The following is a 25,369-nucleotide window of genomic DNA, read 5'->3' on the forward strand; positions in this document are numbered from 1 at the left end:
CCTGCGGAGAGCTGAGTATGCTGGTCAGCAACAGCCTTTTCCTATGGAATTCCAAAGCAAAATTTTTGGCACTTTCAATGAAAGCATAAAACTGGGTAAAGCTACTATGACAGTCAGTCAAGAATTAAATGTAATATGGTTTAGTGTAGTACCTGCAAGGTGGGATCCGCTGATTTGTATGGGGGTCACATTTTGGTACTAAGATTGTACAGGCAAAAAACATCAGGTACTTGTAGCAGTTGGTCTGAACCAAAGCTGGGAAAAGAGAAGACTCCCAGCTGATAGAGGCTTCCTTCTGTGTCCTGTGGCCCAGGTAGTTTGGGTAATAAGTATAGTTGTAAGGCAAGTTCATACAAAGTTCCAGAGTAATTGGTTCACACAGACCTTTCACAAAGAGAAAACAAACAGAACCACAAATGGTGTGAGATTAAATTAAATACAGAAGAAATAATTCCATATTTATTTAACAAATTCATCCTCTCAGGCCTGAGAAACCACGAGTTCCAGTTCTCTCCAGAGCTAGAGATCCCTTATAAGCCTATTCATAGCAGTAAAGATGGGTTTGAATTCTGCCGACCTCATAACCCATTAAGAGACTTTTATTCCCTTATTAGTATTCATTAACTTTCTGAGCAACATCTTAACTTTAAGGTGGTACCATCCTTAAACCAGTACAGTGTGTACTGTACAGTAGCACACTTCCCACTGGTGTACCTACTATACTACCATGACACACTGCACACTGATAGGGCACCTGCCAAAATTAAGAAGACAGAAATCATCAGATACTTTGGGTTGGAAAGGATCTCAGGAGGTCTCTACTCCAATGTGCTGATCAAAGCAGCTCTGAGGACTGATCAGCCTTCTCAGCTTGTAAAAAATCTCTGGCAACAGAGACTGCACAATTTCTCTCTTTAGAAAACAGAAGCCATGATTTGCTTTTAATTTTTTTTCCTTGCTTACAAAGATCTAAAGGAAGAATAGGTTATGCATTGCACAAGCATCAAGCAAGAGACATTACATGCTAATGAAATAATTTGGGTAAGACGTAACTAATAACAGATGAGAATGATAAGCAAAGACAAAACAGATGCAACAGCTACAAGTCCATAAGATTATATATATTTTAGCTACATACAAAAATCTTCCAACTCTTGGGAGCTTATCACAACAAATTTTGAGCTAGCCAAGTATTTTGGATTTTTAAAAATCATATAGCTTTTTTATTTCTCCTGACGTTGGTATTCAGAAATATTTATTTTTCTATTTTCCACCATAACAGAAAACTACAGACAGAATTTCACTTCAATTCAGACCGAAATCCAACTTTTTTACTTAGCAATGAGATGATTTTGAAATTATTTAAACTCATTTACTCTGGATTTATTGAGAAAGTTTTCCACAAAAGAGTTCACTATTCAAAAATTAGAAAATACATATAATTGCTTATTCTGGGAGCAAAGATAACTTAGTATTATTAATATTCTCTGCTAGGCAATTGCCAGCATCAGTTGCTAGAGCAGTGTGACATATGTCATCCCATAGCTGTATCTCTGGGAGAAGTTAGAAGAAGATCCAGCAGTCAATTATTCAGTTAACCAGTAGAACCTGGCACTCTTTCTTGGTCTGGCATTTAGTGTTACAACTTTTTTTACTATTTACCCCAATCTGATGACCACGAAGCTCATTTTACATGCAGCTTTTCCTTGCTGCTAAATCCAGGCATACTACCAACACTGAACTATTTCTGCTGTCTCAAACTACGCAGTAACATCTTTTGTGTATAAGAGTTTCAATGACTTTAACAATTCTCCTCACATTACTGCCATTTCCTTTCCTTCATGATGAACAATCCCTTGTCCTTCCACAATATTGCCTAAGTTGCCCAGATCAGTTTGGGATCATCTTTTGATTTTGGCCAGTAAATATCTTTCTTTAATGTGTACAGAACTTTACATGTTCATCAATATTTCAGGATGAACACAAAAGTACATGCAACAGTCTAAGTGTTTGTATAACATAACATTATTCAAGATTAAAGGGTTGAAATGCCCATATACCATTCTCTTTTATTATGCCTCATATTTATAGGGGTTTAAGTGAGTTTTGGAAGAAAATCTAGTCCACTCAAATGCCACTGGAGGATAGATCTTTATATCTTTTCAATATGATTATAATTTTCACACTGTGTTTAGAAAGCTTCTATTACATTATGCACAAAAGTGTCACTGTAGGTTTGACAATCATAAAAAGGACTCTTACACATAATTCCCAGAGAAAATCCAGAGAGTAATAAGCAGAAAACATGCTCCAGGGAAACATCTGACTCATTTTAAGTAACCCACATGTTAGTCTTTCCTTCTGAGTCTGTCCTACAATTTAAGAGTTCTGCTACTCCCTTATTTATAGTACGTCTGAGTACTAATGAGTGGGGAACAAGGAATAAAATTCATTGCATCTTTTATACTGAATTAAAAAAAGAAAAAACCAAAACAAACAAAATAAAAATAAAAACACAAAACAAAAAACCCAACCAAAAAAACCCAAAAAACAAAACAACAACCAAACAAAAAAAAAATCCAAGCCAACAAAAAAAACCCTACAAACCAAGAAATTACCACATAGACTATGCCTGGATTTAATATCTTCCCGTGTTTATTATTAACTTGCTCTATCCATTAGAGTCTCTACAGCCACTCTGGGCAATATGTGTCCAGTCAAACTTGCAGTGAAAAAAAATGCTTGTTCTCAGAGCTTCATTATGCTCCTGTGTTTCATTTTGTGCCAATTGCCTCTGATCCTGTCACTGAGCCTTGTCTTCTTTACACTCTCCCTTCAGATACCCATTCTGTTATCTGAAATACATTGTAAATACATTATAATGCCAGCCTAAACTGATCTGATATTACCACATTTGGAAAACATCCATCATATTCAATATTGGGAAATGTGGCCTATGTTTTGGAATTTTTCAACCAGATAGTAATCTGAGTCAAGAAGAACTGCTTTGCCAAAACTGAAATTTTTCATGAGAATTCTCGTGTCTTACCAAAGACAAAATGACTGATCAAAATACAGAGAACAAAAACAAAATGAAAGGAAGACAATAGTACTTCCAGATGTTATGCAAGAAAAATCTGTCCCAAACTGTCTCATTGTTCCATTGTGTATAAACAATTAAATACTCACTGGACTAGAAAAGGACAAAGTGAGATGATCCAGAAGACTAGTTCAGACCACGTGTTACTCCTGCTAAGAACTACACAACTACTAGCTGCCCATAATATGTTGAGTAAACATCTTCACTAAAAAGTTCTTGGGTTTCTCATAATACGGCATAGGAACATTGTTTTACAATTAAAATATTACATGTCAAAAATCAGAGTGGTTTGGGCTGGAAGGAGCCTTAAAGACATCTTTCATGTGAGATCCTATTGCTCTTAGCAGTTAATGGGAAGGTGTAAATCTGATGGAACCAGACCCTTTGAAGTGTGCAGGGATAGGATGAGAGGCAAAAGACATGAGAGAAACCAAATTATTTATATGGAAACTAGGTTTTCAGAAAGGAAGTGCTCTAACAGTAAAACAGATCTCTCAGAAATATTGTGGAATCTATGTCCTTAAGGACAAGATCATGGGCAATATAACTTAATTGGCACTGATCTGATCAGGAGTTTGGGCTTGTTGACCAAAGGTGTTACTTAGTTTCCTTCTAATGCTATATATGGTATGTAAGATTACTCCTTTACAAAACCTTAGGGTAAGCATTGATAGAAGCACATGTAAAGCATTTATTCTTTATAAAGTATATTACAGCTTTAGTTTAGCAGCATCTAAAGGCCCCAGCATTAGCAGTGTCTGTCTCAAACACTTGAAGGTTACAGTCACAACTCTAGAAAGAATATGGAGTTTGGACTAGTTGACCTTCCCATGTCCATTCTATTTTAAATGGAATTACATTATCCACACAAGCTACCATATAGTATCAAAGCATTGATACCTTGCAGAGATAACTGCAGCACAAAGCAATTACACATGAATTGTGTAAAAAATAATCTGTAAGTGAAGCCAAGTCTGTCCATCCATCAAGGTGACCTGAACTGATGTGACTGTATTAACACAACACTAAGTTTCAATTAATTTGGAGTAATTTTTAATACAGTTCTGCCCCACTTTTAAAACATAGAGAAATATATTCCTCTTGATTACCTGTTCATGTTGTGGCATTGCACAGTTGAGAAAAACAGCTACTCAGAATCAAGTGCACAATTAGTACAGGAACCTTGCATGAAGTGGTACACACAGATATGAGGAAACACAGAGCTGAAGACCCTGATCCTCTACAATATGTATTAGTTAGAAGTATAATTAGTTTTTCCAGTTTCAATACCAAAATTGTCCCTTCATAAAGACCTAAAAGTTCTCTAGACTACTAAATACAGAAACATGGGATTTTTTATATTTTGAAAATAAATCAGTATCTTCTCCTTTACATGTACACTGTGCTGTTTACTTCACACAGACACTGAATGTCATTAAATGCTAAGAGAAAGTGCAACGGTAAACACCCATGCAGAAAGTATAAAAGTTCACAGAAAATTAAAATACCTCAATGTCAAATGTAATAAATCCTATCAATAATCAAGAGCTTTGAAGACACATTTGTTTCAACATTGCCCTTTTCAAAGCTAAATCATTAGACATGTTCATTAGCTAGAAAATTAAAGTATTACTTACTGTATTCTACCCTGCATCCTCATTATAATCTAAAACACCCTAAAAGAGTAACAGTATGAAGCATGTGACCTACTTACTGCAGTTTGCCTGGCTGTTTCTTATCTCACAGGGAGAAGCTCCACAGGGATCAGGGCAGAAAGAGCATCTCTGGTCTCCGTCCTGACAGAGGGTTTGATCTGAGGGAAATAGAAATGTACTTTTCAAATTATTTACCAGATGAATAAAAATGACTGGAGTGTAATGAGAAAGTACAGTGTTTACATAAAAATTAAGTATTTCTTTTTACACAGTTCAGGAATATAAACACAGTAATTGTAAACTCCAATAGCACTTCAAGTGCATTAAGGAAGAAAAGTGTGCAACAACTGTCCAGTTCTTACTCTTCTTACCCCTCTGTTCAATATAAAAAATTAAATCCCAGTTTCTGTATGAGAGGCATGGATCTCTGAAAGATATTTACCATGCAGAATATGAAAAGTCATGCAAATTGCATTTCAAAAAGAACAACAGGTCCTAGATGAAAGAGAACACTGTCTGGGAATTATTATTCAATGCCATTCAGTTGATCAGCTTTTCATTTTATGGTTGTTTTGGTTGACAATAAAAGACATCCTGAAGAAAGGTCAGAGATGAAGCATAATCATTCTCCTTTGACTGGTTAACAAACAACAGCAACAAAAAGAAATCCAAAAATGCTATGGTCCTAATGATGGACTTCAGAATAAATAAAATCAGCACTTCATCAAAAGTTTCTGAAGTACTTTGGTAGTTACTTTATATGAGAAATCCCTGGACTTCTCCTTCTCACAGTTGTGATAGCTCCTTTCCAAACCATTAGATTCTCTCTTCTATGTGCAAAATCAGTCATTTTAGTTTACTAATTTGTAAGAAGAGACTAAATAGATGATGTTTATCATTTTATCCTATTTAAAATAGCTTATTGTGCTGATTGCTTAGAGTTTGTATTGCACTACTGCCCAGGAATATCATTCATGCCTCCATTGGACATACAGAAGGTACTAAAGAAAGATCCAGTTTCAATAGCCTTGACAACAATCTTGTCTAAAGGAACTGAAGATCGAGTCATATCTATCATAAATATGTGGATTTACTTCCATTCATACGTGATATATATTGAAGCAATAGAAGTAATTTCTTTGCTATAGCAATTGGCCATCTATTTTACAGCTGCATCTGATTGCAAAATGGAATTTGAAAGGCAGGAAAAACCTTTTGACTTCTAAAGCTATCCCAAATATTTACATAAAAATTATTTTTGAAGTTTGCTCCAACTCCTTCCTATCCTTTAAAAATCCCTGTCCTACAATGTAGATTCTTTTGATCCTAATGCAAATAATGCTGAATTTCTATAAATACACTGTACACTGTTCTTTTGAAGAGGTCACAGGACCAGTCGTGAGTTCATCTATATTAGATTTCTATTGCAGCAAAATGAATGAGAGTAGTACTCACAGATAGATGCCATACCTTAAATTTTCTTAAGGTATGTAGTGAAGAAGACCACTTTTCTCGTCCAAATAGAGATGAAGCAATGGTCATTTGCAACCCTGAATGTACTAGGACACAAGATCCCTGCATTCTTTTATAGGCAAGAGGAAGTCACTATACCTTGACCTCAAATTTCTATGCTGATTTCACATATTTATTGTGTTTGTAACAAAACCAGTACTCCAGACTGCATTAGCCATAACTTCACTGACTCTGACAGACATACCCAAATTTTTTTATTTGATTTGTAAAGCAGAAAAGTCTTTGAAATAAGTAAATGTCCTACTACATTTTTGCAGTTGCTGGAAATAAGAAAATATATAAGAAATACGATAGTAAGTTACAAACAAGAATTCTGCCTTGTTTTACATGGACTTTGCAAAGAACTAAAAATGAATGAAATCTAAATTCTGCCAACATATTCCCATGCAAATTAGGATGGATGGGATATGGTTGCCTAAAGAAAGAATTTTGCTCTATGCAATACTGCAAAATATTGCAAAATACTGGATAGAACTTTTTCATATGGAAGAATTAATAATAAAAATTAGGAATTTTTTTCATTTAAAAGTTCTACAGTTTAATGCCAAGCAGAAAGATCTTTTATCATCTAGTGATATCACTGAATACATAATTATCACCGCATACCAGTGCTTGAATATTAATACCTATACCTATTCATCATACCAAAAAAAGATTTTTAACCATTGCTTCAACATCAAAAGGGAAAAAAGAGGCAGTGATAAAATACATCACTGATTTCTAGCCCACATCATGCAAGAGAAATGGACGATAAAAGAATTCATAGAGTAAGACTGAGACTGAACATCAAGAAAGAAGAATAAAAGGTGAACACTTTGTGAAAGTGCAGTGTCAAAACAGAGGAGAAAAACTTTTTGCTTGTAGATTGCCACAGTCAGAACTAGAAAATATTTCATGCAACACCTTTTTAAAATGTCAACATTAAAAGTGAGGAAAAATAATGATAATTTCTATGTTTCCGCTTCTCAGGTATTTTTTGGAATGAAGGTATTTAAATTGGAGTAGGAAGATCCCAAGAATTTTCTATGAAAAGAAGGGACTGAGTAACATTCTTACGAAAGGATTTCTTTTAGACTGGTTTCCTAAAGATATGAGGCTTATAAAATTATTGTGTGTATCTATTATTTATTTTAACAGGTCTTATCTACTCTAGTAACTATTGAATAGCCTGTCCTATTACCACTACATTTGCCATCACTAGCATTCTGCATAAGGTTGACCATTTTAATTTATTTTAAAAAAGATACATTAAAAGAAGACATTCATAATTGCTGCATTGAAGGAAAGGCTGCAATCTGAACCTATACCTTACCAGAAATAAGATAATTATATGTGAAAAATACCTTCCTCTTCTCTCATAGAGTATATAAGACAGCTATCAAGTAGCTGCAAAACCTTATGTTCCCATATATTTTCCCTTAGTAACACTAAATCATTAGTTTACTTATGAAAACATTCTTTCTCTGATTCCCAAGTTCTGATTAAAAAAAGGATTTTAATGAGAAAATTTCTCCTCAAATGACACCAATTCCTGTGATAGTAGATTCTCATTGCTCCAAACAATGTATTTCAAATAACAGCTGATGACATCAGATAACTAAATATTGTGCTAAATATCACCCTCACTTAATCTTTTTTAATGTTTTTAAGTATTAAAAGAAGTCTGCTTACAAATGTCTGTGTAAAGCACACACCAACCAGCCTTAGCAAGTGTTATTTAAAAGGTAAAGAAAGTAATTTGTCAGACAGATTTAGCTAAAGGCACTGTAGAACATAGCAGTCAATGGTAGGTTTAGTAAGAAGAGTAAAATGAGGCATATCCTTACTGTCACTGCAGTTTTCTTCATCACTTCCATCTTTACAATCATTATCTCCGTCACATTGGAATGCACTAGGAATGCACTGCCCATTTCTGCACTCCACCAGACCCTGACTGTGACATGCTAGAGAGAAAAAAAATATTAAAAAGACAATATTCTGATCAATGTAGCTTAGTGAAGATCTGCATTATATTTGAACATCATACTTGAAGTTATTTTGAGAGGAGCTGGTAACACTGCTTAGAGATCACAAGGCATTTTCCATTATGTGTCAGCTAATTTTCCAGTAGCTACAGTTGCACTGATCTTTAACTACAGAGACTGAAACTATAAATGTTAGGTATTATCAACAGGCTGAGCTGAAGTTTTAGCTTCCCCAAGGGAAAAAAATGCACATAATTTTTATTCATATAGTGGGTAACAAAAAGCTAATTCTGTAATTAACAAGAAGCTCTAACACAAAGCAAGGCTTTACTTCTCAACAAAGGCAACGAATATTTAATTTGCTGCTGCTGTCTACTGAAAATAGGCATTTGTCAAGCGTGAACTTCTGAGATAAAATAAGTTTACAGTTTTGCCTTCCAAGTGAGTACACTAGTACACTAGTTATCTTACTTTTTTTTTTTTAAGTTTTCAAAGAAAGAAAAAATAATTTAGATATGAAGGGAACTTACAGCAATTGATCTCATCTGATTTGTCTATACAGTCATGGTCACCATCACATACCCAATCAGCTGTTATACATCTCCCCTCTCCACACTGGTGATGTGTCACTGGATTACAATCTACATCAAATGCAAATTTGAAGAAAAAAAGGGATGCTAAGTTACCATTTGTATACTTTATATTACTGATAAATTATTCTAGGTTTATTAGCTAATCTCCTTATTAATGAGCCATTTTGCATTAACAAATTATATTAAGAAAATTTTGTATCTGCAGATGTTTTTGCAGATGGTAGTTACATATAATCTTAATTGTATTGCTTGTATAGTGACGCAGTAATTTCTTCTCTCAGCTTTATTTACAAATAGCTGTGACTATTTGTAAATAAACAAGAATCTAAGATTTGTTAAGCACATTAGAAGATCTGGCTTACCACCTCAGGAAATGATTTTCAGTTAACCAACATTTTCGGTAACCATCAGAGAAAATAATTTCCTTCATTTATCTTTATATTAAGACATTTTAAAAAATGTTTCTCAACTTCAGAAACTATATTTTTGCATGCACTTGGAATTTTTCATAAGAATTATCTACAAAGAAATTATTCCAAGCATCATCTTACTCTTTCTGTCTGAATGCACAAAGTAGAGCATTCTGTTGAGCAGACTGACTTTACACCAAAATAAATAGAGAAAACAGACACAGTCCAGTCCTCCAAATCTGCCATGAAAACCAATTATAGCATGTAAAAAACTTAGATTTTAAAAATTGCATTGAAAAAAACTTACGTCAAGTTAGGAAAGATAGGACAGAGATTAACATTTAGAAAAATTTGAATCATCTTTAAACTAAGATTATTTATGAAAAACCCCACTAAATGACCAAAACTGACAAGAAAATATTGAAAGATCTTAGAATGTGCTCAATTTGGAGAAGAAATATTAAAAAAATCTCAGAAAAAAATGTCCCTTGATTTTCAGATTTTATATTCTTTGTGTTGGTCCTTAGAAAAGCAAAAGATAAAAAGGGAGAAATAATTTTTAGCTGTTAAAGAACTATATTAGAAAACTTCATTTTTCCTAGGTGTAGTAACAGGACCAAAAGTTAGTAAAAATAAAGCTTTCTAAGTTTTCCAGTATTTACATGTTAAGATTATTCTTTTTTAACGGCGAAACTTCACTGTTTCTCCTATGGAAGTTAAGCAGGTAGATACATATAGTAGGTAGGTAAGTATCATGAGTCAGAACATGCAAAGTTGATTGCCAAGAGAATTTGAAAGAAACAGAATTTGATAATCAAAACATATGACTTCACTATGAATCTTACATTAAAAGAATTCAGCTATAAAACAGTTCGTACCACCAGTGTGTACCCTCATATAATTTACTTTACTCAGTTAAATCCAGCCAAGCTAGCAAGGAAGCACCTTTAGGAATTAGTTTAAAACAAATTGAAAATTGTAGTACTTCTTATAAATACCAAACCCTTCAAGATTTGGATTGACTCAAACTCTCCTTTAAACCTTTTCAAATTGCATATAGAATCTGTGAGCTGTTTTCACTTTGTTCAAATACAGTAAGAGCAGGGTGTATTACTCTTTCAGTAGTTTAAGAAAGAAGGTTACTGGCTTAGGCAATCCTGATTTCTTAAAGACTTTAGAAAAGCACATAATTTTTAATTTACCACAATTTTGTTCATCACTAAGGTCTCCACAGTCATCATATCCATCACAAACAAAGGTATAATTGAGGCATTTTCCCGTGTTGCAACGAAATACATCATTACTGCAGTCTACAAAACAAAGCATGTAAAATGTTAAAGTTGCATTGGAACATTCACATAAACTATGAACACTGGAATGTGCTGACTACACACAACATTAGCTAAAGATACCTTACAACTTACAGGTCTGCATTAATACCAGTGTGTATCAGTTTATGAGAAACAAATCTGGAAGTATATGAAAAATCAAAAGCCATTTTTAGAAATTTTTACTCTCTCCCTACCAGCTGTTTTTTGATCAATACCATAAGGACAGAGTGCTCTGGTTGCACATAGGGATTAAATTATTGTTTCATTATTAAACAATTATTTAATTAAATTAATGCTTAATTCATTTATATGCATTAAGTTCGCAAGAAATATTGTAGGTTATCATTGTAGGTTACTAGGAAAACCCTGAGTACCAGATGTGGCTGTTAAGTGGAGATGAAGACTAACAGCAAAATCAAGATCCCCAGACCCTGCTTTTGAGCCTGCCTTTGATTCTATAATGGTTTCAAATGAGCTTTATGCTTAATACAGTTTGGAGCTCAGATTTGGCCTGGTGCCTTCTCATAAAGGAATTATTATTGTCAGCCCTAAGTGGGTTTAACCTTTTTTCATGACTGGATGCATCAGTAAAGCCTGCCAGATATTCTCTGAGAACAACTATAATACTTGAATAATATCAGGTTCAATAAAAACATGGAATCTTCATTGCAGTTAAGTGGGCTGAAGAGAAATTATCGTTTGTGGTATCTGGTCTCATCAGTAATAACTTTTGATTTCAAGCACACAGGTAGAATGTGGGTAATTCAGTTTCACTAGACTTCTAGACTATTCTTTGATCTCTAGTTTTTCAGAGAGAATGCTGAGATAAAGAACAGCTGGGTGGACAATCCCTCATTCCTGTTGAAGCTATGCCACTGAAACCAAGGAAGTCCTTTGTGCCCGTTTTTACTGGCATATGTGGGCATTTTAAATTAGTTCTTCCCCAGAAAACAGAGAGAGAGAGAGAGCTCAAAAAGCAGGGATTGGAACAAAAGTACCTCCTTTCTTCTGAGACGATCAACCACAAAACAACAGAATCATGCTACCACTTCCTTCTCTCCTCTTGGCAAGTGACTCCTGTGGTCATGATTGCAAGTGAAAACAGGGTGTCTTTCTAAGGATATTACACACTGAGAGGTGCAGAACTCTTCCAGAAGGTACAGTGGGATTTCTACCCCTTCAGATCAATGTCAACCAAGTGTTTCACCTCCTATGTGAAAAAAAACTCTGGAACTTGAAAATGAGTCACTTCCTCTCCTTCCCCCTCAGAAGTATTAATCCTTTCTTCAAGTTTCATATTATCTTAGAAAGTCCAAACAGAATTTACGAAGGAAATGCTTCAGGATATGAAGTAAAATAATATGACTGAGCCATGAGCTATATACTCAATAGTTAATTTAGCTTCAAAAAGAATCATTATTCATAAAACAGGGAATAACAAAAACCCCATACTAAATGAAAATGAATTTAAGCTCTTGCTTCCTGTAAGCAGACCAACACCCAGCTGAGAGTAAATTCTAAACATCGCTTGTTTTGAATATGCAACAGCATGAAGTACACTGGCAACCTTTCATTTTATTTATCAGTTTGTAACTCTGACAGTTTCTGTGCTTCTTCCACTGCTCCTCCTGCAAATGAAACAAAACTGCCTTTTTCTGTGTTATTTCCTCTGGATAAATTTACTGTTTAATTTCCATTCATACCCCCATTCCTCTTTCCATTCATACCTCTGAAGCTGTTGCAGTGTCCTTTAGACACTGATAGACAACCCAAAGGCCCAGACAGACAGGGAAAACCAAAAGAATACAAACTTCCTTTCAGGGAAATAAGATTCACTTGATGAAAAACTAACAGCCTCAATATACATTTTCTTCAAGATATTTGCAATAATGTATTGTATAGGGTAGCTGGTTAATCTGTTATGTAAGATGGGCAGCTGCCACTTGTAAAAGGCTCAACTTAAATGCTATAAATGTTGGGAAATCCCCATTTTCATAAAATTAAATACAAATTCCTATTCTACACTCCACCAAAATACAAATGAAGCCTTGTGAATATTCTACATTAAACAACTTGACCCTGAGATAAGCTCAACTGTTTAAAGCATGGAGCTAATAAAGCCAAGGTGGCAGGTTTGATCCCTGTTATGGGTCCAGAAGGACCTGCTGCACATGGGTCTGTGCAAACCCCCACAACATCCAACTCTCTGAATTGGAGACAGATGGATTTCATGGGTGGACTGTTAGGTGGATAAGGAATTGGTGGATAAGGAATCACATCCCAAGGGTCAATAGCTCAGAATCCCAAAGTGACCAGTGCCCTCAGGGCTCTGTACTGGGACCAGCGTTATTTAACTCATTAATAACAGAGATGAAGGGATCAAGCACAGCCTCAGCAAAGTTGCTCCTTGTGAGATGGGGAGATGGTATGGATGTCAAGCTGAGTGGTGTGGTTGACACACCTGAAGGACAGGATGCCATACAGAGAGTCCTGGACAAGCTCAAGAAGTGGGTACATGGGACTCTTGTGGTCTAACAAAATCAAGTACAAGGTGCTGCACCTGGGTCAGGGCAAACCCTGGTATCAACTGAGGCTGGGGAATGAACTGATTGAAAGCAGCCCAGGAAAAACGGGGGTTGAACTGCTAGATGAACAGCTGGACATGACTCAGCATTGTGCATCTGCAGCACAGAAAACCAATTGTATTCTGGGCTGGAATAGAAGCAGCATGGCCAGATGGTTGAGGAAGGTGATTCTGACCCTCTGCTCTGCTCTTTGTGAAAGCCCACCCGGAGTGTTGCATCCAGCTCTAGGTCCACCAGCACAGGAAAGACATGGACCTGTTGGAAGAGGTCCAGATGAGGCTACAGAAATGATCATAGGGATGGAAGAGCCTCTGAAGAAAGACTGAGAGAACTGGGGTTGTTCCTCCTGAAGAGTGGCCTTTCAGCACTTTAGGAAAGCTTATAAGAAAGATGGGGATAGAGCTTTTAGCTGGGCCTATTGTTATGAGAAGTAATAGTTTTAAAAGAGGGTACTTTCAGACTAGATATAAAGAATAAATGTTTTACATTGAGGATGGTGAAACACTGGAACAGGTTACCCAGAGAAATGGTAGACACCCCATTCCTGGAAATACACAAGGTCAGGTTTGATGGGACTCTGAGAAACCTATTCTAAAATTTAATCATGTGACTTGAGACATTGAGAGGGGAAAGGACTGCAAGAAACACAGCATCTTTTATCAGAAAAGCTTTCAGACAAATAGGTCTTCTCTCAGTTTTGCTCTTTCTGCTATGTAATTCAGGAAAGTCTTATTTGACCTCCACACCCTCTCCTCAACTCCTGTCAAGCATCCTAATGAAAGACATCCTCTCATATAAACCCTGTGTCGTTAAACAGACAGGCATCCTTTCAAAGGGAATCTTAGCTCATGAAATTTATGCTTGTTTTTTCAAAACATGTAATATATTTATTCTTTTACTACTAATTTCTTCTTTTCCCATTTCTAACAGAACTTGAGAGCCACAGTCTCATAGGCATTTTTAAATTTTTAAGCTTACTTTAAATCTAAAGCTAATGCTGACAGGAAAATTGGAAAATAAAAATATACAATACTCTTCATATAATAGACATCATCTCAACCTCCACTGAATGAATTGTAGGCTATTAAAGGAAAAGTAAGCTCTAGTTTTATTCATATTGAGAACAGGAGGAAATTGCTGTCCTCCTTTATTGCTTGGAGTATCCCAGATAAAATCTAACAACAACTTCCTTAAAAGCAGCTTTGTGAGTCTTGGTATGCCCAGGCTCTTAAATCACTAATAAGAATCTTCTGAGTTGAGTGCAAATTGCACAGTCTGACATTTGTTGAAGTCTGAATGAGAAATTCTGTTTTGTGGCATCATGTCCTGCTATAGCCCTTATTTATTAATTTTTTCACATTTTCCTCTGTTCTTTTTCTTCTTGCCTTCTCATTGTTTTCTTACTGTACATTTTCTCTGCTTTTCTAAAGGTGTTTGTAGTCCAAGGTGTTTTGTTAACACAGAAAAACACATAGGAGCTCTAAAGATATGTACTTACCACAGACAAATATATTACAAATTAAGCAGTCATGTATGTACATTCTACTGCAGCACATACTAGAACTAATTTAAATAAATCGCATCCAGGTTGAGACCATGAGAACTTTCTAAACAGATGGTCTTGCATCTACTCCAAAATCAATGGCAAGGATCAGGATAATGCTACAACTGACAGTAGTCAGTTGATTATCAGAAGTGCTTCTTTCTGATGCACACTATTGATCCATTAAAAAAAAAAGAAAAAACACAAAAAACCAATACTACTTATTCACATATAGCTGCTTGCAGAATATCTGCCCCAAGGCATAAAATTTGATAGATCAAAAGCACATGCTTTGGCCTGAGTGACCAAAGCTAAACATAGTCCACAGCAATTGACAGAGTCTGAATGTCAATATATGCAAAGCTCCTGTTCTGTGCCAATAGCCTGCTTCAGTTTCCAGCTTCCCTGCATGGATTCAGTACTTCAGCAGAGCGAATGTTTATGTTAAACAAAGGGTTAAGAAACTTACTACAATGGACCTCATCACTCCAATCATCACAGTCATTGTAGCCATTACACTGCAGTTTCCCTGGGATGCAGATCCCACTGGCACACAAAAAACTCTCCTCTCCTCCACACAGTGCTATAAGAGAGCAGAAAAGACAGAATGTAGAGAAAAACCATTAGCATCAACAATACAAAATTAGTTCTACTAGAGTCTTAGAAATGTTAAACTGATATTTAATACTTCCCACAGGGACTGAAATATATTTCCAATTTGGAAAACATTAGGAGAGCTCTCAGAGGAATGTCACTGAATGCAAGAAGGTCAAAAGGAAAACCTAAAAGAAAAAAACCTCAATTTTTGATATAGAACAAAGACATTTAAAAGTTCTACCAGTTAATGACCCATTTTAATAGACCACAACAGACAGTCATGAAAAGACTATTACACCTGTTAATTCTGCCCCTGGGATGAAGGAAGGAACCTTATGTGCTCATGTGGAATATGTCTACAAAAATATAACAAATTCTGCTTAATATTGGCTTTACCGTATAGCCCTTTGGTATTCTTCACAGTTTGCCAAACTGACAGGTATACAGTGGATACTGTGAGGTATCACTTAGCACTGGACATGCTTTTCCAGTGTTTTTCAAAAATGACAAATAGTCCAGCTTGCACTGGCTGCACATTCAACTATTTATCTAAATTTTTAATTTTACTTCTGGTCCTAGAAGAGCAGTCTTTTCTATCACATTATGGCAATGTCTGTGCACACAAACACACACATTCTCAGAACTTTCATTATTAATTTTATATTTTGTCAGCAAGAGATTATTTTTTTTCAACATACTTACATTCTTTTCTAAGTCTCACTATTATTTTACCATCCTCAAGAAACAGGGCAAACTTAGACTTAGTTAACTGAAATACACACTCCTTATGGAAAATATGTAATAAGAACTTAGGAATAATCTCAAAATCTTTTATATGACATTCCTGGGTGTACTGCCCACTTGGATAGAAAATCATTTTGATTTTGCAATACAAACATCATTTTCTAGTTGTGTAAAGATGACATGGTTATTGAAAGCTGCTTATGCAATGTATTTTAAAGGAGGTCTCTAACTTTATGGAAAGGTGCCCAAAATACTAAGAGACTTTAAACCAAAAGTCTTCAACTAGTTTGTGCCATTTAATGATTCTGACTCTTCATCAGAAACAAGGTAGTGCAAAACCACCAGAATCATCATTCTGCACACCCTTACAATGTGTTCTTCAGTAGGTTCCCTCCCATTTTGTGGCTGGACACATTTCCTAACCTCTAACTGAAGAGTTACGGCCTCACTTGTATTCTACCAGTTTTGGAAGGGTATTATGAACTGCAAAATACAATAGCCCTAAGACAAACATGAGGTTAGATAACATTCATGGTCTCATTTTATAGCAGGAAAAATGAGGCCATGAGATATTAAGGTGAAAGTTCTCAGAAGTAATGAATAATTACATCTAAGACACAAAAATCAGCATGTGATTTTTTTTGGAAAGTAAAGACTGATGTTATTTTACATGTTCAAAGAATAGCTCTTGTTGCATTTACTTGTAGCTGCAGATGTCTCAATTGCAAATAAACTCCAGCTATAGAAATGAAGAGCCCAGTTAGCTAGAAGTGTTCAAAGAACAGTAGAGAAAATTTTTATTCAAGTGCCTTGTTCAACGTTGTCACTGCAATAGTGACAGGGTAAAAATCTCATTTCATATGATAATATCACACTTCATCATAAGCCGATCTTTTTATTCCTCCAGTTCCCTGCCCTGTACAAAGCACTTCCTGATTTCTGCAGTCACTAAGCTCTACAGGGGCCTCTAGATACAACAGACTTCCCAGGTATGGAAGTACTAGTTCCCTGGACACCAGTGTTTATCCCACAGATAATGATGTCAGGTAAAAATACAGTATGATAGCATAATCAAGATTTTGTAATTCATCATACAAGAAAGGCTTTCAGAGGTTGGAAAGGCACCTTTAACTGATTGGTAATCTTACATTCTTGTAACTTGGCTTTTACACAATTTCCTTCATGTTTAAAAAGGAAAAGAGCATAAATAGCTCAAAAGAAACCATCTTGATTTGCTTTGATGGAGATCTCCATTAGTACAAAGATGGTACTAAGATAGCTGGAGTAATGGACTCCTATCTGTTAACAGCAGGAATATCTGATAACTTTTTGTACAGATCAGAAGAGAAAAGATTCCAGGAACCTAAATTCATATCTGGGCTGTGAACAAAAGTGTGTTGAAGCACTTAGAAGTCATCCTGCCTCTGCCTCTTTAATACATCTCTGTCTTGTTCTCCTGTTCCAAACTGCTTCTCCATTTCTGCACACCCAAAGTGAGCATTTTCCTGATTATCTTGTATGTTATACAAAAGCAAGAGGAAGACTGAAATTAGTTTTCTTTATCTCAGTTTTAGCATCCAGCAGCAATCAGAAGGAATCCTTAGAAATTTTAATCTCACCTCTTGCAATCTTCTAATAGGTAATGACTGGGTATGTTTGGCCCAGTCAGTGCAGTGTTCAGGGCAAGGAGAGCACAGACACTGTGAACAGTACCTCCAATGAATGTAATTTACCAAGCTTGTGCAAGAAGTTTTCCATAGGCTGACCATTCCATCATACCTCCAAAAATCAGATTTCAATGGAAATTATAAAAACCTTCTCTAATGCTGTAAAACAAACACCTCTGTTGAACATTAAATTTTAGTGTTTGATCTGGAACCCAGTGGATTTAGATATGCAACCATTTGCATAACCTTACTGAACACAGGCTGCATACTCAGAAACAATGTGAGTGTTCAAAATAAAGCAGAAGCAGAAATAATGCCTGAAATATATGTCTGAAATAGGAAAAAATACAGACCATTCCCCTCAAAAATTATTACAAATGGCAAAAATGTTATTATAAAGAAAAATGCTGGGAAATATTAATTACTGATACCTCTGTAAATAATTTACACATTTATTAAAAAGTCATGCAAATATACACACACCCAAATTCCTGAAGAATTCAAAATGTTATGTCAAATGAGCCCAAATAAAATGGAAGCAATCCTTGCTAATAGAGAAACTTGCTTGTTTTCGTCCTTACCCAGAAAGGTTTACAATCTGGAATTGCTTCCAAAATCCTAGACTAAACACCAGTGGCAGAAAAAAATGTTTTATTTTACCTGTGTTTGGTATACTATCAAAAGTGACTTTGAGGAGGCAAGACCAGTTATGTGCTGTACTTTCCAGCCAGATTACTGGAATGTCATCTATAGAAGATTATGTGGAAAGGTCCCTGAAAGCTGCAGAGAGCACAGACTGAAACAAACACTATTTTACCATCCTCAAGACTGACATCTGGTTGCATTTCAAGGTATAGCAACAGATAAAGCATTCTACATCTGTGAAAATGACCATGGAAAGTGCTGCCAATTTTTTTAAAAAAAGCAAAGAGGAGACCACATTTACTATTTAATGCTATGGAAGAAGTAACAGGTATTAAAACAACCAAAAGGAAGTGCTCTTCATGCAATACATTGACAAGCTGTAACATTTTAGAACACGATACTAAAATCATACATAGACTCATGTAACAAAGGGTAATTCTATTTTATTAATAGAATAAAAATCTATGGCAGGTCACAAACTACAGAAAAATTATTGAATCTGAAGCAGATGGAAAACGCAGGAGTATTTGGAAAAGTACTGCCACATAGTCTTGGCCTGTTCTCCTTTTCTGGGCATTTGATTTTGTCAGCTTTTGGATTCAGTATTGTAAGACAGACAGACTTTTTCTCCTACCCAATATAGTTATAGTAGCACAATGGAACACAGAGGAATCCCTGTATTCTCTCACTTTCAGATTTTCATCACCTGCTCCCTATACCATGTATGTAGCCTGCAGTACAATGTATGTATCTTGTTGCTGTCAATTCTAGAAAGTTTTGATACTATGGTCACAATCATAGAATTAGAAAAGCTGGCAACTCCTTACCCCTGTGAAATTGTTCATTTCTCTATTTCCTTAGGATGCAAAATCCTGTGGGAGAAAAAAAGACAAAAGACCTTTTTCTTTCACTCAAGTGATGTGGCCTAAAAAGGCCACAAAAGAAACTCCAAGTTGGAAAAGAAACAGGCAAAAATCAGGAACACAGAATAGGAGAATAAAAGCCACAGAACACAAGAAACTATAAAGCAGGATCTATAGAATTAAAGATTTGGTGGGGGAGATAGTTTAATCAGCCATGCGTGGTTCTTCACATGAAACATCACAACAATCCTGAAAAACATTTTGTTTTCCTCAAAAAATTATTCCACTATTGCTGTTTTCACAGCTGTTCAGCATCAATGTCATACATACACAAACCATCTCTCTCTCCTTTTCACTGCATCAAGCAAATGCAAGGACATGAAAGAAAGATAATGTCTTCCTGATTTTAAAAGCTTTCTCTCAGAAAAATTATCTATTGGATGTATATAATTGCATTGCCTATAGAAAAGTAAATACCTGTTGCAATCAGATATTTGAATTCTCTACTCAAAGTTGTTCCTCAAAGCCAATTCTCTTAATTAGTACCATTTTGAATGAAGCTAGGGGTGACCTAATTGCAACCTTCCAATACTCGAGCCTACAAGAAAGATGGAGAAGAACATTTTACAGGAGCATGTAGTGATAGGACAAGGGGAATGGCTTCAAGCTGAAAGAGGGTAGATTTAGATTAGATATTAGGAAGAAAATCTTTACATTGAGGGTGGTGAGGCACTGGAACAGATGGCCCAGAGAAGCTGTGGATGCCTCATCCCTGGAAGTGTTCAAGGTCAGGGTGGATGGGGCTGTGAGCAGCCTGGTCTAGTGGAAGGTGTGCCTGACCATGGCAGATGGGCTGGAATAAGATGATCTTTAAGGTCCCTTCCAACCACAAATCTCATGGCAATGAAGTGCAGTTCAGGCCACTTTTGCACTACTTTTTTAACAGAAAAAGACATTTATTCGTAATGCCTCTTTAGGGAAAAAAAAAACCAAAAGTGAACAATGTCTCATGATTCTATGCTGTTATTTACATAGTTTTGTTGTATAAACAGTAGAAGTATCATATTCACTGCTGCTTTTGAAAACATTTAACAATTCAAATTAAGAGAAAAATAACTTGAGGGCTCTTCTGAGAGCTCCATGTTAATCTAAATCAGATTACTGTGTTGCTTTACTTCTTATTCAAGCTTCTGGGCATTTCTTCTGCCATGGGTTTAACAGCAGCCATTATGTTGGCTAGTCAAAGCAAATAAAACAGCATAATAAGCATTGCCAGTTGAGAGAGAGATAAAAGAAGAGCTGAAATTTTTCTGTGAGCAGGGATATGAATAACAGTCCTCAGGAAGGTTTCTGTGATTCCTTCCCCCTAGAATGCATTACTGGTTACATGTGGAGTGGATGACAGATAATGCCTCCTGCTCACTCCCTTACATGCTCATAGCTCATTGGACCTGTGACGCCAGTTCAACCACTTATCTTAAATCTCAAAACATAAATTCATACAATTATTATTAGGGTAGCTGATTTTCTCATCTACTGAGTATTCACTTGTCATTTGTCTAAACAGACATCAGTCTGAAGGACATCGGCCTTCAGACCTGCAATGTTTTCTCTGTGATTCAGAGAATGACTGAATGACTCAGTCATTTAACATTCAGATGTTTTAACTATAATGGCATGGCTTGTATTTTCCAGAACAATCATTACATCTGTGTTCACATCAGGAATGTATTTCATAATTGTGGAACTGTACACTCAATTTCCAATGCTTGTGGAGCTAACTTTTAGACAAAGAGATAAATCTTAGCTATGACACATTAGTGTATGTGGATGTGGATACAATATGTATCCACTAGACAATCCCTATTCTAACCAATAAAGATCTTTTAGGAAAACTGTTAATTGTGCCCAAGATAAATGTTCAGGATTCTAACTAGAACGTGACTCAAGCATATTTTCTCAACAGGGCTTGGAAATATGACATTCGAGGATTTTTTGGTGGAGTGATAATCTTCAGTTCAGAAAATGTGGAAGATATGGAGCTTTTAGCCACAATCAGACAAAAATAAACAAGATAAATCAAGAGAAAGTTTTGTTTGGGATTGGGGGATTGGGTGATACAGTACAAGAATCTGTGGAACAAACAGGTATAGCAGTCAGACCTTAATTTTGATAAACACAGGATATAACTAAAGATATAACTAAAGATACAAAAGAAAATTACATGAAACAAAACATATTATATGTAACGCATATGTGGACAGGGAAGGATTCACTGCATGTAATCTGGAGGTACCAAATCACAAATGAAACCACAGAGTTGAGAAATAAGCAGTCATATGCCAAGAACATGCTCTTGAAATTTTCAACTGAACTGAACCCTGAGAAGTGTGAAAAGGAGTTTGTGCTGAGCACTAGATGAAAAGGGATTAGAGCAGAGAATCAGACTCAGCTCCTTGGTTCTACTGTGGTCAGAGAAGTATATACAATATATATTTAAAATATACAAACTGCAGAAATAAATATTCAAGAACAGCACATTTTATTTCTGTAGGAGAAGCAGCCTTATGAACCCAAACTCTTGCCTTTTTCAGTCAGAGAGGAATCACATTAGAACCATTCTTTTAAATAAAAATAAAAGTCAAAATATTCTCCACAGTCATAGAATCATAGAATTGTAGAAGAGCTTGGGTTGGAAGGCACCTTAAAGATCATCTTATTCCAATTCCCTTGGCATGGGCAAGGACATCTTCCACTAGACCAGGTTGCTCACAGCCCCATCCAACCTGGCCCTGAACACTTCCAGGCAGGGGGCATCCACAACTTCTCTGGGCCATCTGTTCCAGCGTCTCACCATCCTCACAGTAAAGATTTTCTTCCTAATATCTAATCTAAACCTACTCTCAGTTTGAAGACCTTCCCCTTCGTCCTCTCCCTACATGTTTTTGTAAATAGCTTGTCTCCATCTTTCTTGTAGGCTCCCTGCAGATCCTTGAAGACAGTTCAGTTATAGGCTCTCCTTAGACATGAAAACCATTCATGCCATTCATGTCCAAGTAGCATGCACAATGAAAAATTTAATTTTGTAAACCCCTTTTGTTTCATACACAACAAATACTAACAGGATGTCAGAACTGACAATAAGTAGAACAATAAGGGTCTCCATAGTCTGCCAGGTAGGAGCAGCAAAATCTCACAATTGGCTCTACATTTCTTCCCCTGGTGAGAAAAAGCAAGCTTCCACTGTGTACTTACCTGCAATTTCTGCAGTTCACTACAGATTAATACCAATTCTGCCATACAGATCATGGAATAATCAATAACCAGGCACTATTCTTTAAAGCTCCTTCTCTAGCAATACTAAATATATTATTTTAGCCACATGGAAGTTTCGTAAGTGACAAATCTCTTCTGGCTTAATCTAAGTTCAGCTTTGGTGGGGTTTTTGAACACTCTGACCAGCTATAACTTGTCAAAATTTAACAGGCATATTTATATTATACCTTATATTCAGTTTATGTACTACACAGGCATGAAATCCAGGTCTTCAATATTCTGTTGCTTTTTCAGAATTATACCTCATTCTATGGTCATGCTCAATTAATGATATGATAGTCACCCATTGCTCATGGCTAATTACTCTTCAATGTGTAAGCCTTTACCATACTTATGTATTTATTTATGCTACAGCTTCTTACCTTGTTATTTGAATCTGCCATGAAGACAAAATTATGGTACTTCTTATTTCTAAAATGGTTATCCCTATGATACCAAAGGCAACAACAAACATACGGCTATTTTAGCTCACCCTGTGAGCTAAAAGGACACTTCTAGTCCCATTTTACATAGGGAATTTGAGTTACAGCAAAAGAATATGCATTTTATGATTACTTGCTTACTGTTTCCATTTGGAGAGATCCATTAGACCTAATTTTTTCAGGATAGATATCATACATTTTTGTAATACAATTAAGACACTGGTCCCAGCAGATTTCACAACAGCAACATGCACAAAATACCACAGGACTCTATCATAAAAATTTGTGGACAGTGTTAATTTAACTGGAAATCATTCAACTTTAACAAGACACAATCTTTTGGACCTTTCCCTACCTCAGCCAATACAAAAGTTCCCACAGATGAAGTTAGGTGGGGACAACAGCCTCCTTTATTTCATTACTCTTCAAAAATGTGCCGTTAGATCTGGACAGAATCCAACTGGTAAAAGACTTTGTCTAATAATTTTAGGCAATATCATTATGTATACTCAGGAATTGCAAGAAGGTAGCCCAGCATATATAAACTATTTTAATTGTACCATTAACTAACATTCAAAGAAATAACATATAACCTCCCTGATCTTTTAAGGTAGTTTTGAAAAATAAATTCTTGGGGTTTTTTTAATAAAAATTTGAAAAATAGTTTTCATCATACTATATTTTCCTGTTTATTGTCACACAGAAGTCATTAACAAAGTTAGAACCCACAGATAGACCGTACAAGCCTCAGTCTCTTCGTCTCACAGAATGCATATCAACAACAGAGTCTCAGATGCCAGCGAAGGAACTCCAGCAATGGGGTCAGTGAGAAAAAAGTCAGGCTTACTGCTTTCAAAGGTGTGATCTCACCTCTAGATTTGGATCTAGAGAACACAGCACCTTTGAGGAGATGGAAATTCCTTGGTTTTAGAGACTGGCTGGAAAGCTGCCCAGTGGAAAATGACCTGGGAATGCCAGTCAACAGCTGGTTGAACACGAGCCAGCTTATGCCCAGGTGGCCAAGAAGGTCAATGGCATCCTGGCCTGTCAACAATGGTGTGGCCAGCAGGACCAGGCAGTGACTGTCCCCTGCTGTACCTGACACTGGTGAAGCCACACCTGGAATTTTGTGTTTAGTTTGGGGCCCTCAATACAAGAAAGGCATTGAGGTGCTGGAGCATGTCTAGAGAAGAGCAATGGAGCTGGAGAAGGGTCTACAGAGCACAAGCCTTATGAGGAATGGTGAGGGATCTGGGGCTATTTAGCCTGGAGAAAAAAAAAAGGCTCAGGGGAGACCTGATCAGTCTTTACAACTGCCAGAAAGAAGGCTGTATAAAGATGGCAGTGAGTCTCTTCCCCTGAGCAACAAGCAATATGACAGGAGGAAACAGCCTCAAGGAGCACCAGGAGAGGTTTAGATTGAATATGAGGAAAAATTTCTTCATGGGAAGGCTGGTCAGTCACTGGAATAGGCTTCCCAGGTAAGTGGTGTAGTCATCATCCCTGAAGGTATCTAAAAGATGCATAGGCATGACACTTAGGGACATGGTTTAGTGGTGGATTTGGCAGTGCTGAGTTAACAGCTGGACTGGATAACCTTCAATATCTTTTTCAAGATAAAAAATGATTCTATGACTTGATGCATGCATGTATAAAGACCGTGGTTTTTGAGAAATTTACCTCTTGATCAGTTTTGGGCTCATTTTTACTGCAAAAAAAAAGGAGATACACTTGAAATTTGGCCTATGTATCAGGTTCCTACTCCAAATAACAAACCCATATTGACTAGAGCTAACAAACAAAAAGTCAACAGGTTGTATTAATTTCTCCAAAGTAATCTTCTTTCCTTGAAGCAGTTTAGAATTTTTGATGTAAAACAAAAAGGCCTCAAATCAACACAGAAATCAAATCTGAAAAAAATCAGCCTGAACAATTAAAGCACTGCAAACTATAATCAACTGACAACCAGACTTCAATCACAGTAATAAGATGGAACATAGAACAAGAAATAATACTTTCAACTCAAAGCTTTTTCTACGCAGAAAGAAAATACATTATTAAATGAAAACTCATAAACACAGCATAACAGTTAAGAATAGAAACATACACTGCTTTCCTTTTTCTTGGTGTGGTGAGAAGCATACCCTTGTAGTGGTGTCATTCTCAGTTTTGTTTTGGAATTGAGAGCACTTCAAGAAGTCTGGCCAAGAAGCATTTACCATACCCAGGACTGGTTCACAGCCTTCTTTTGCTGCCTCACAAAATGTCCTGCAGGGCAAGAGGCCTCGACTAAACAAAAGAGACAGAGAAAAAAATTAAAAATTATTATTACTTTAGTAGGTTGTGAACACTTTTTAGAAAGAGCAAAAAGTAATAAGCGT

General features: G+C 36.1%; 1 protein-coding gene across 4 annotated transcripts in view; it reads right to left on the reverse strand.

The window, feature by feature from the left end:
• Window positions 1–25,369, reverse strand: part of CORIN (corin, serine peptidase) — a 118,964-nt gene that overhangs the window by 31,348 nt on the left and 62,247 nt on the right. For 3 of the 4 annotated variants that reach the window (XM_088056784.1, XM_014261076.2, XM_088056783.1), the window contains exons 5-11: window positions 25,096–25,277; window positions 15,184–15,297; window positions 10,458–10,565; window positions 8,783–8,893; window positions 8,115–8,231; window positions 4,815–4,913; window positions 153–384 (exon numbers count right to left, since the gene is read on the reverse strand). In XM_088056784.1, coding sequence (XP_087912910.1) covers window positions 153–384; window positions 4,815–4,913; window positions 8,115–8,231; window positions 8,783–8,893; window positions 10,458–10,565; window positions 15,184–15,297; window positions 25,096–25,277 — 963 coding nt within the window. The remainder of the gene's footprint in view (window positions 1–152; window positions 385–4,814; window positions 4,914–8,114; window positions 8,232–8,782; window positions 8,894–10,457; window positions 10,566–15,183; window positions 15,298–25,095; window positions 25,278–25,369) is intronic. The other variant, XM_088056782.1, reaches the window with a different exon arrangement.

Source organism: Pseudopodoces humilis, chromosome 6 (assembly GCF_049639895.1).
Source record: "Pseudopodoces humilis isolate 2021_Gansu_Grassland_sample_001 chromosome 6, ASM4963989v1, whole genome shotgun sequence".
Taxonomy (NCBI): Eukaryota; Metazoa; Chordata; class Aves; order Passeriformes; family Paridae; genus Pseudopodoces; species Pseudopodoces humilis.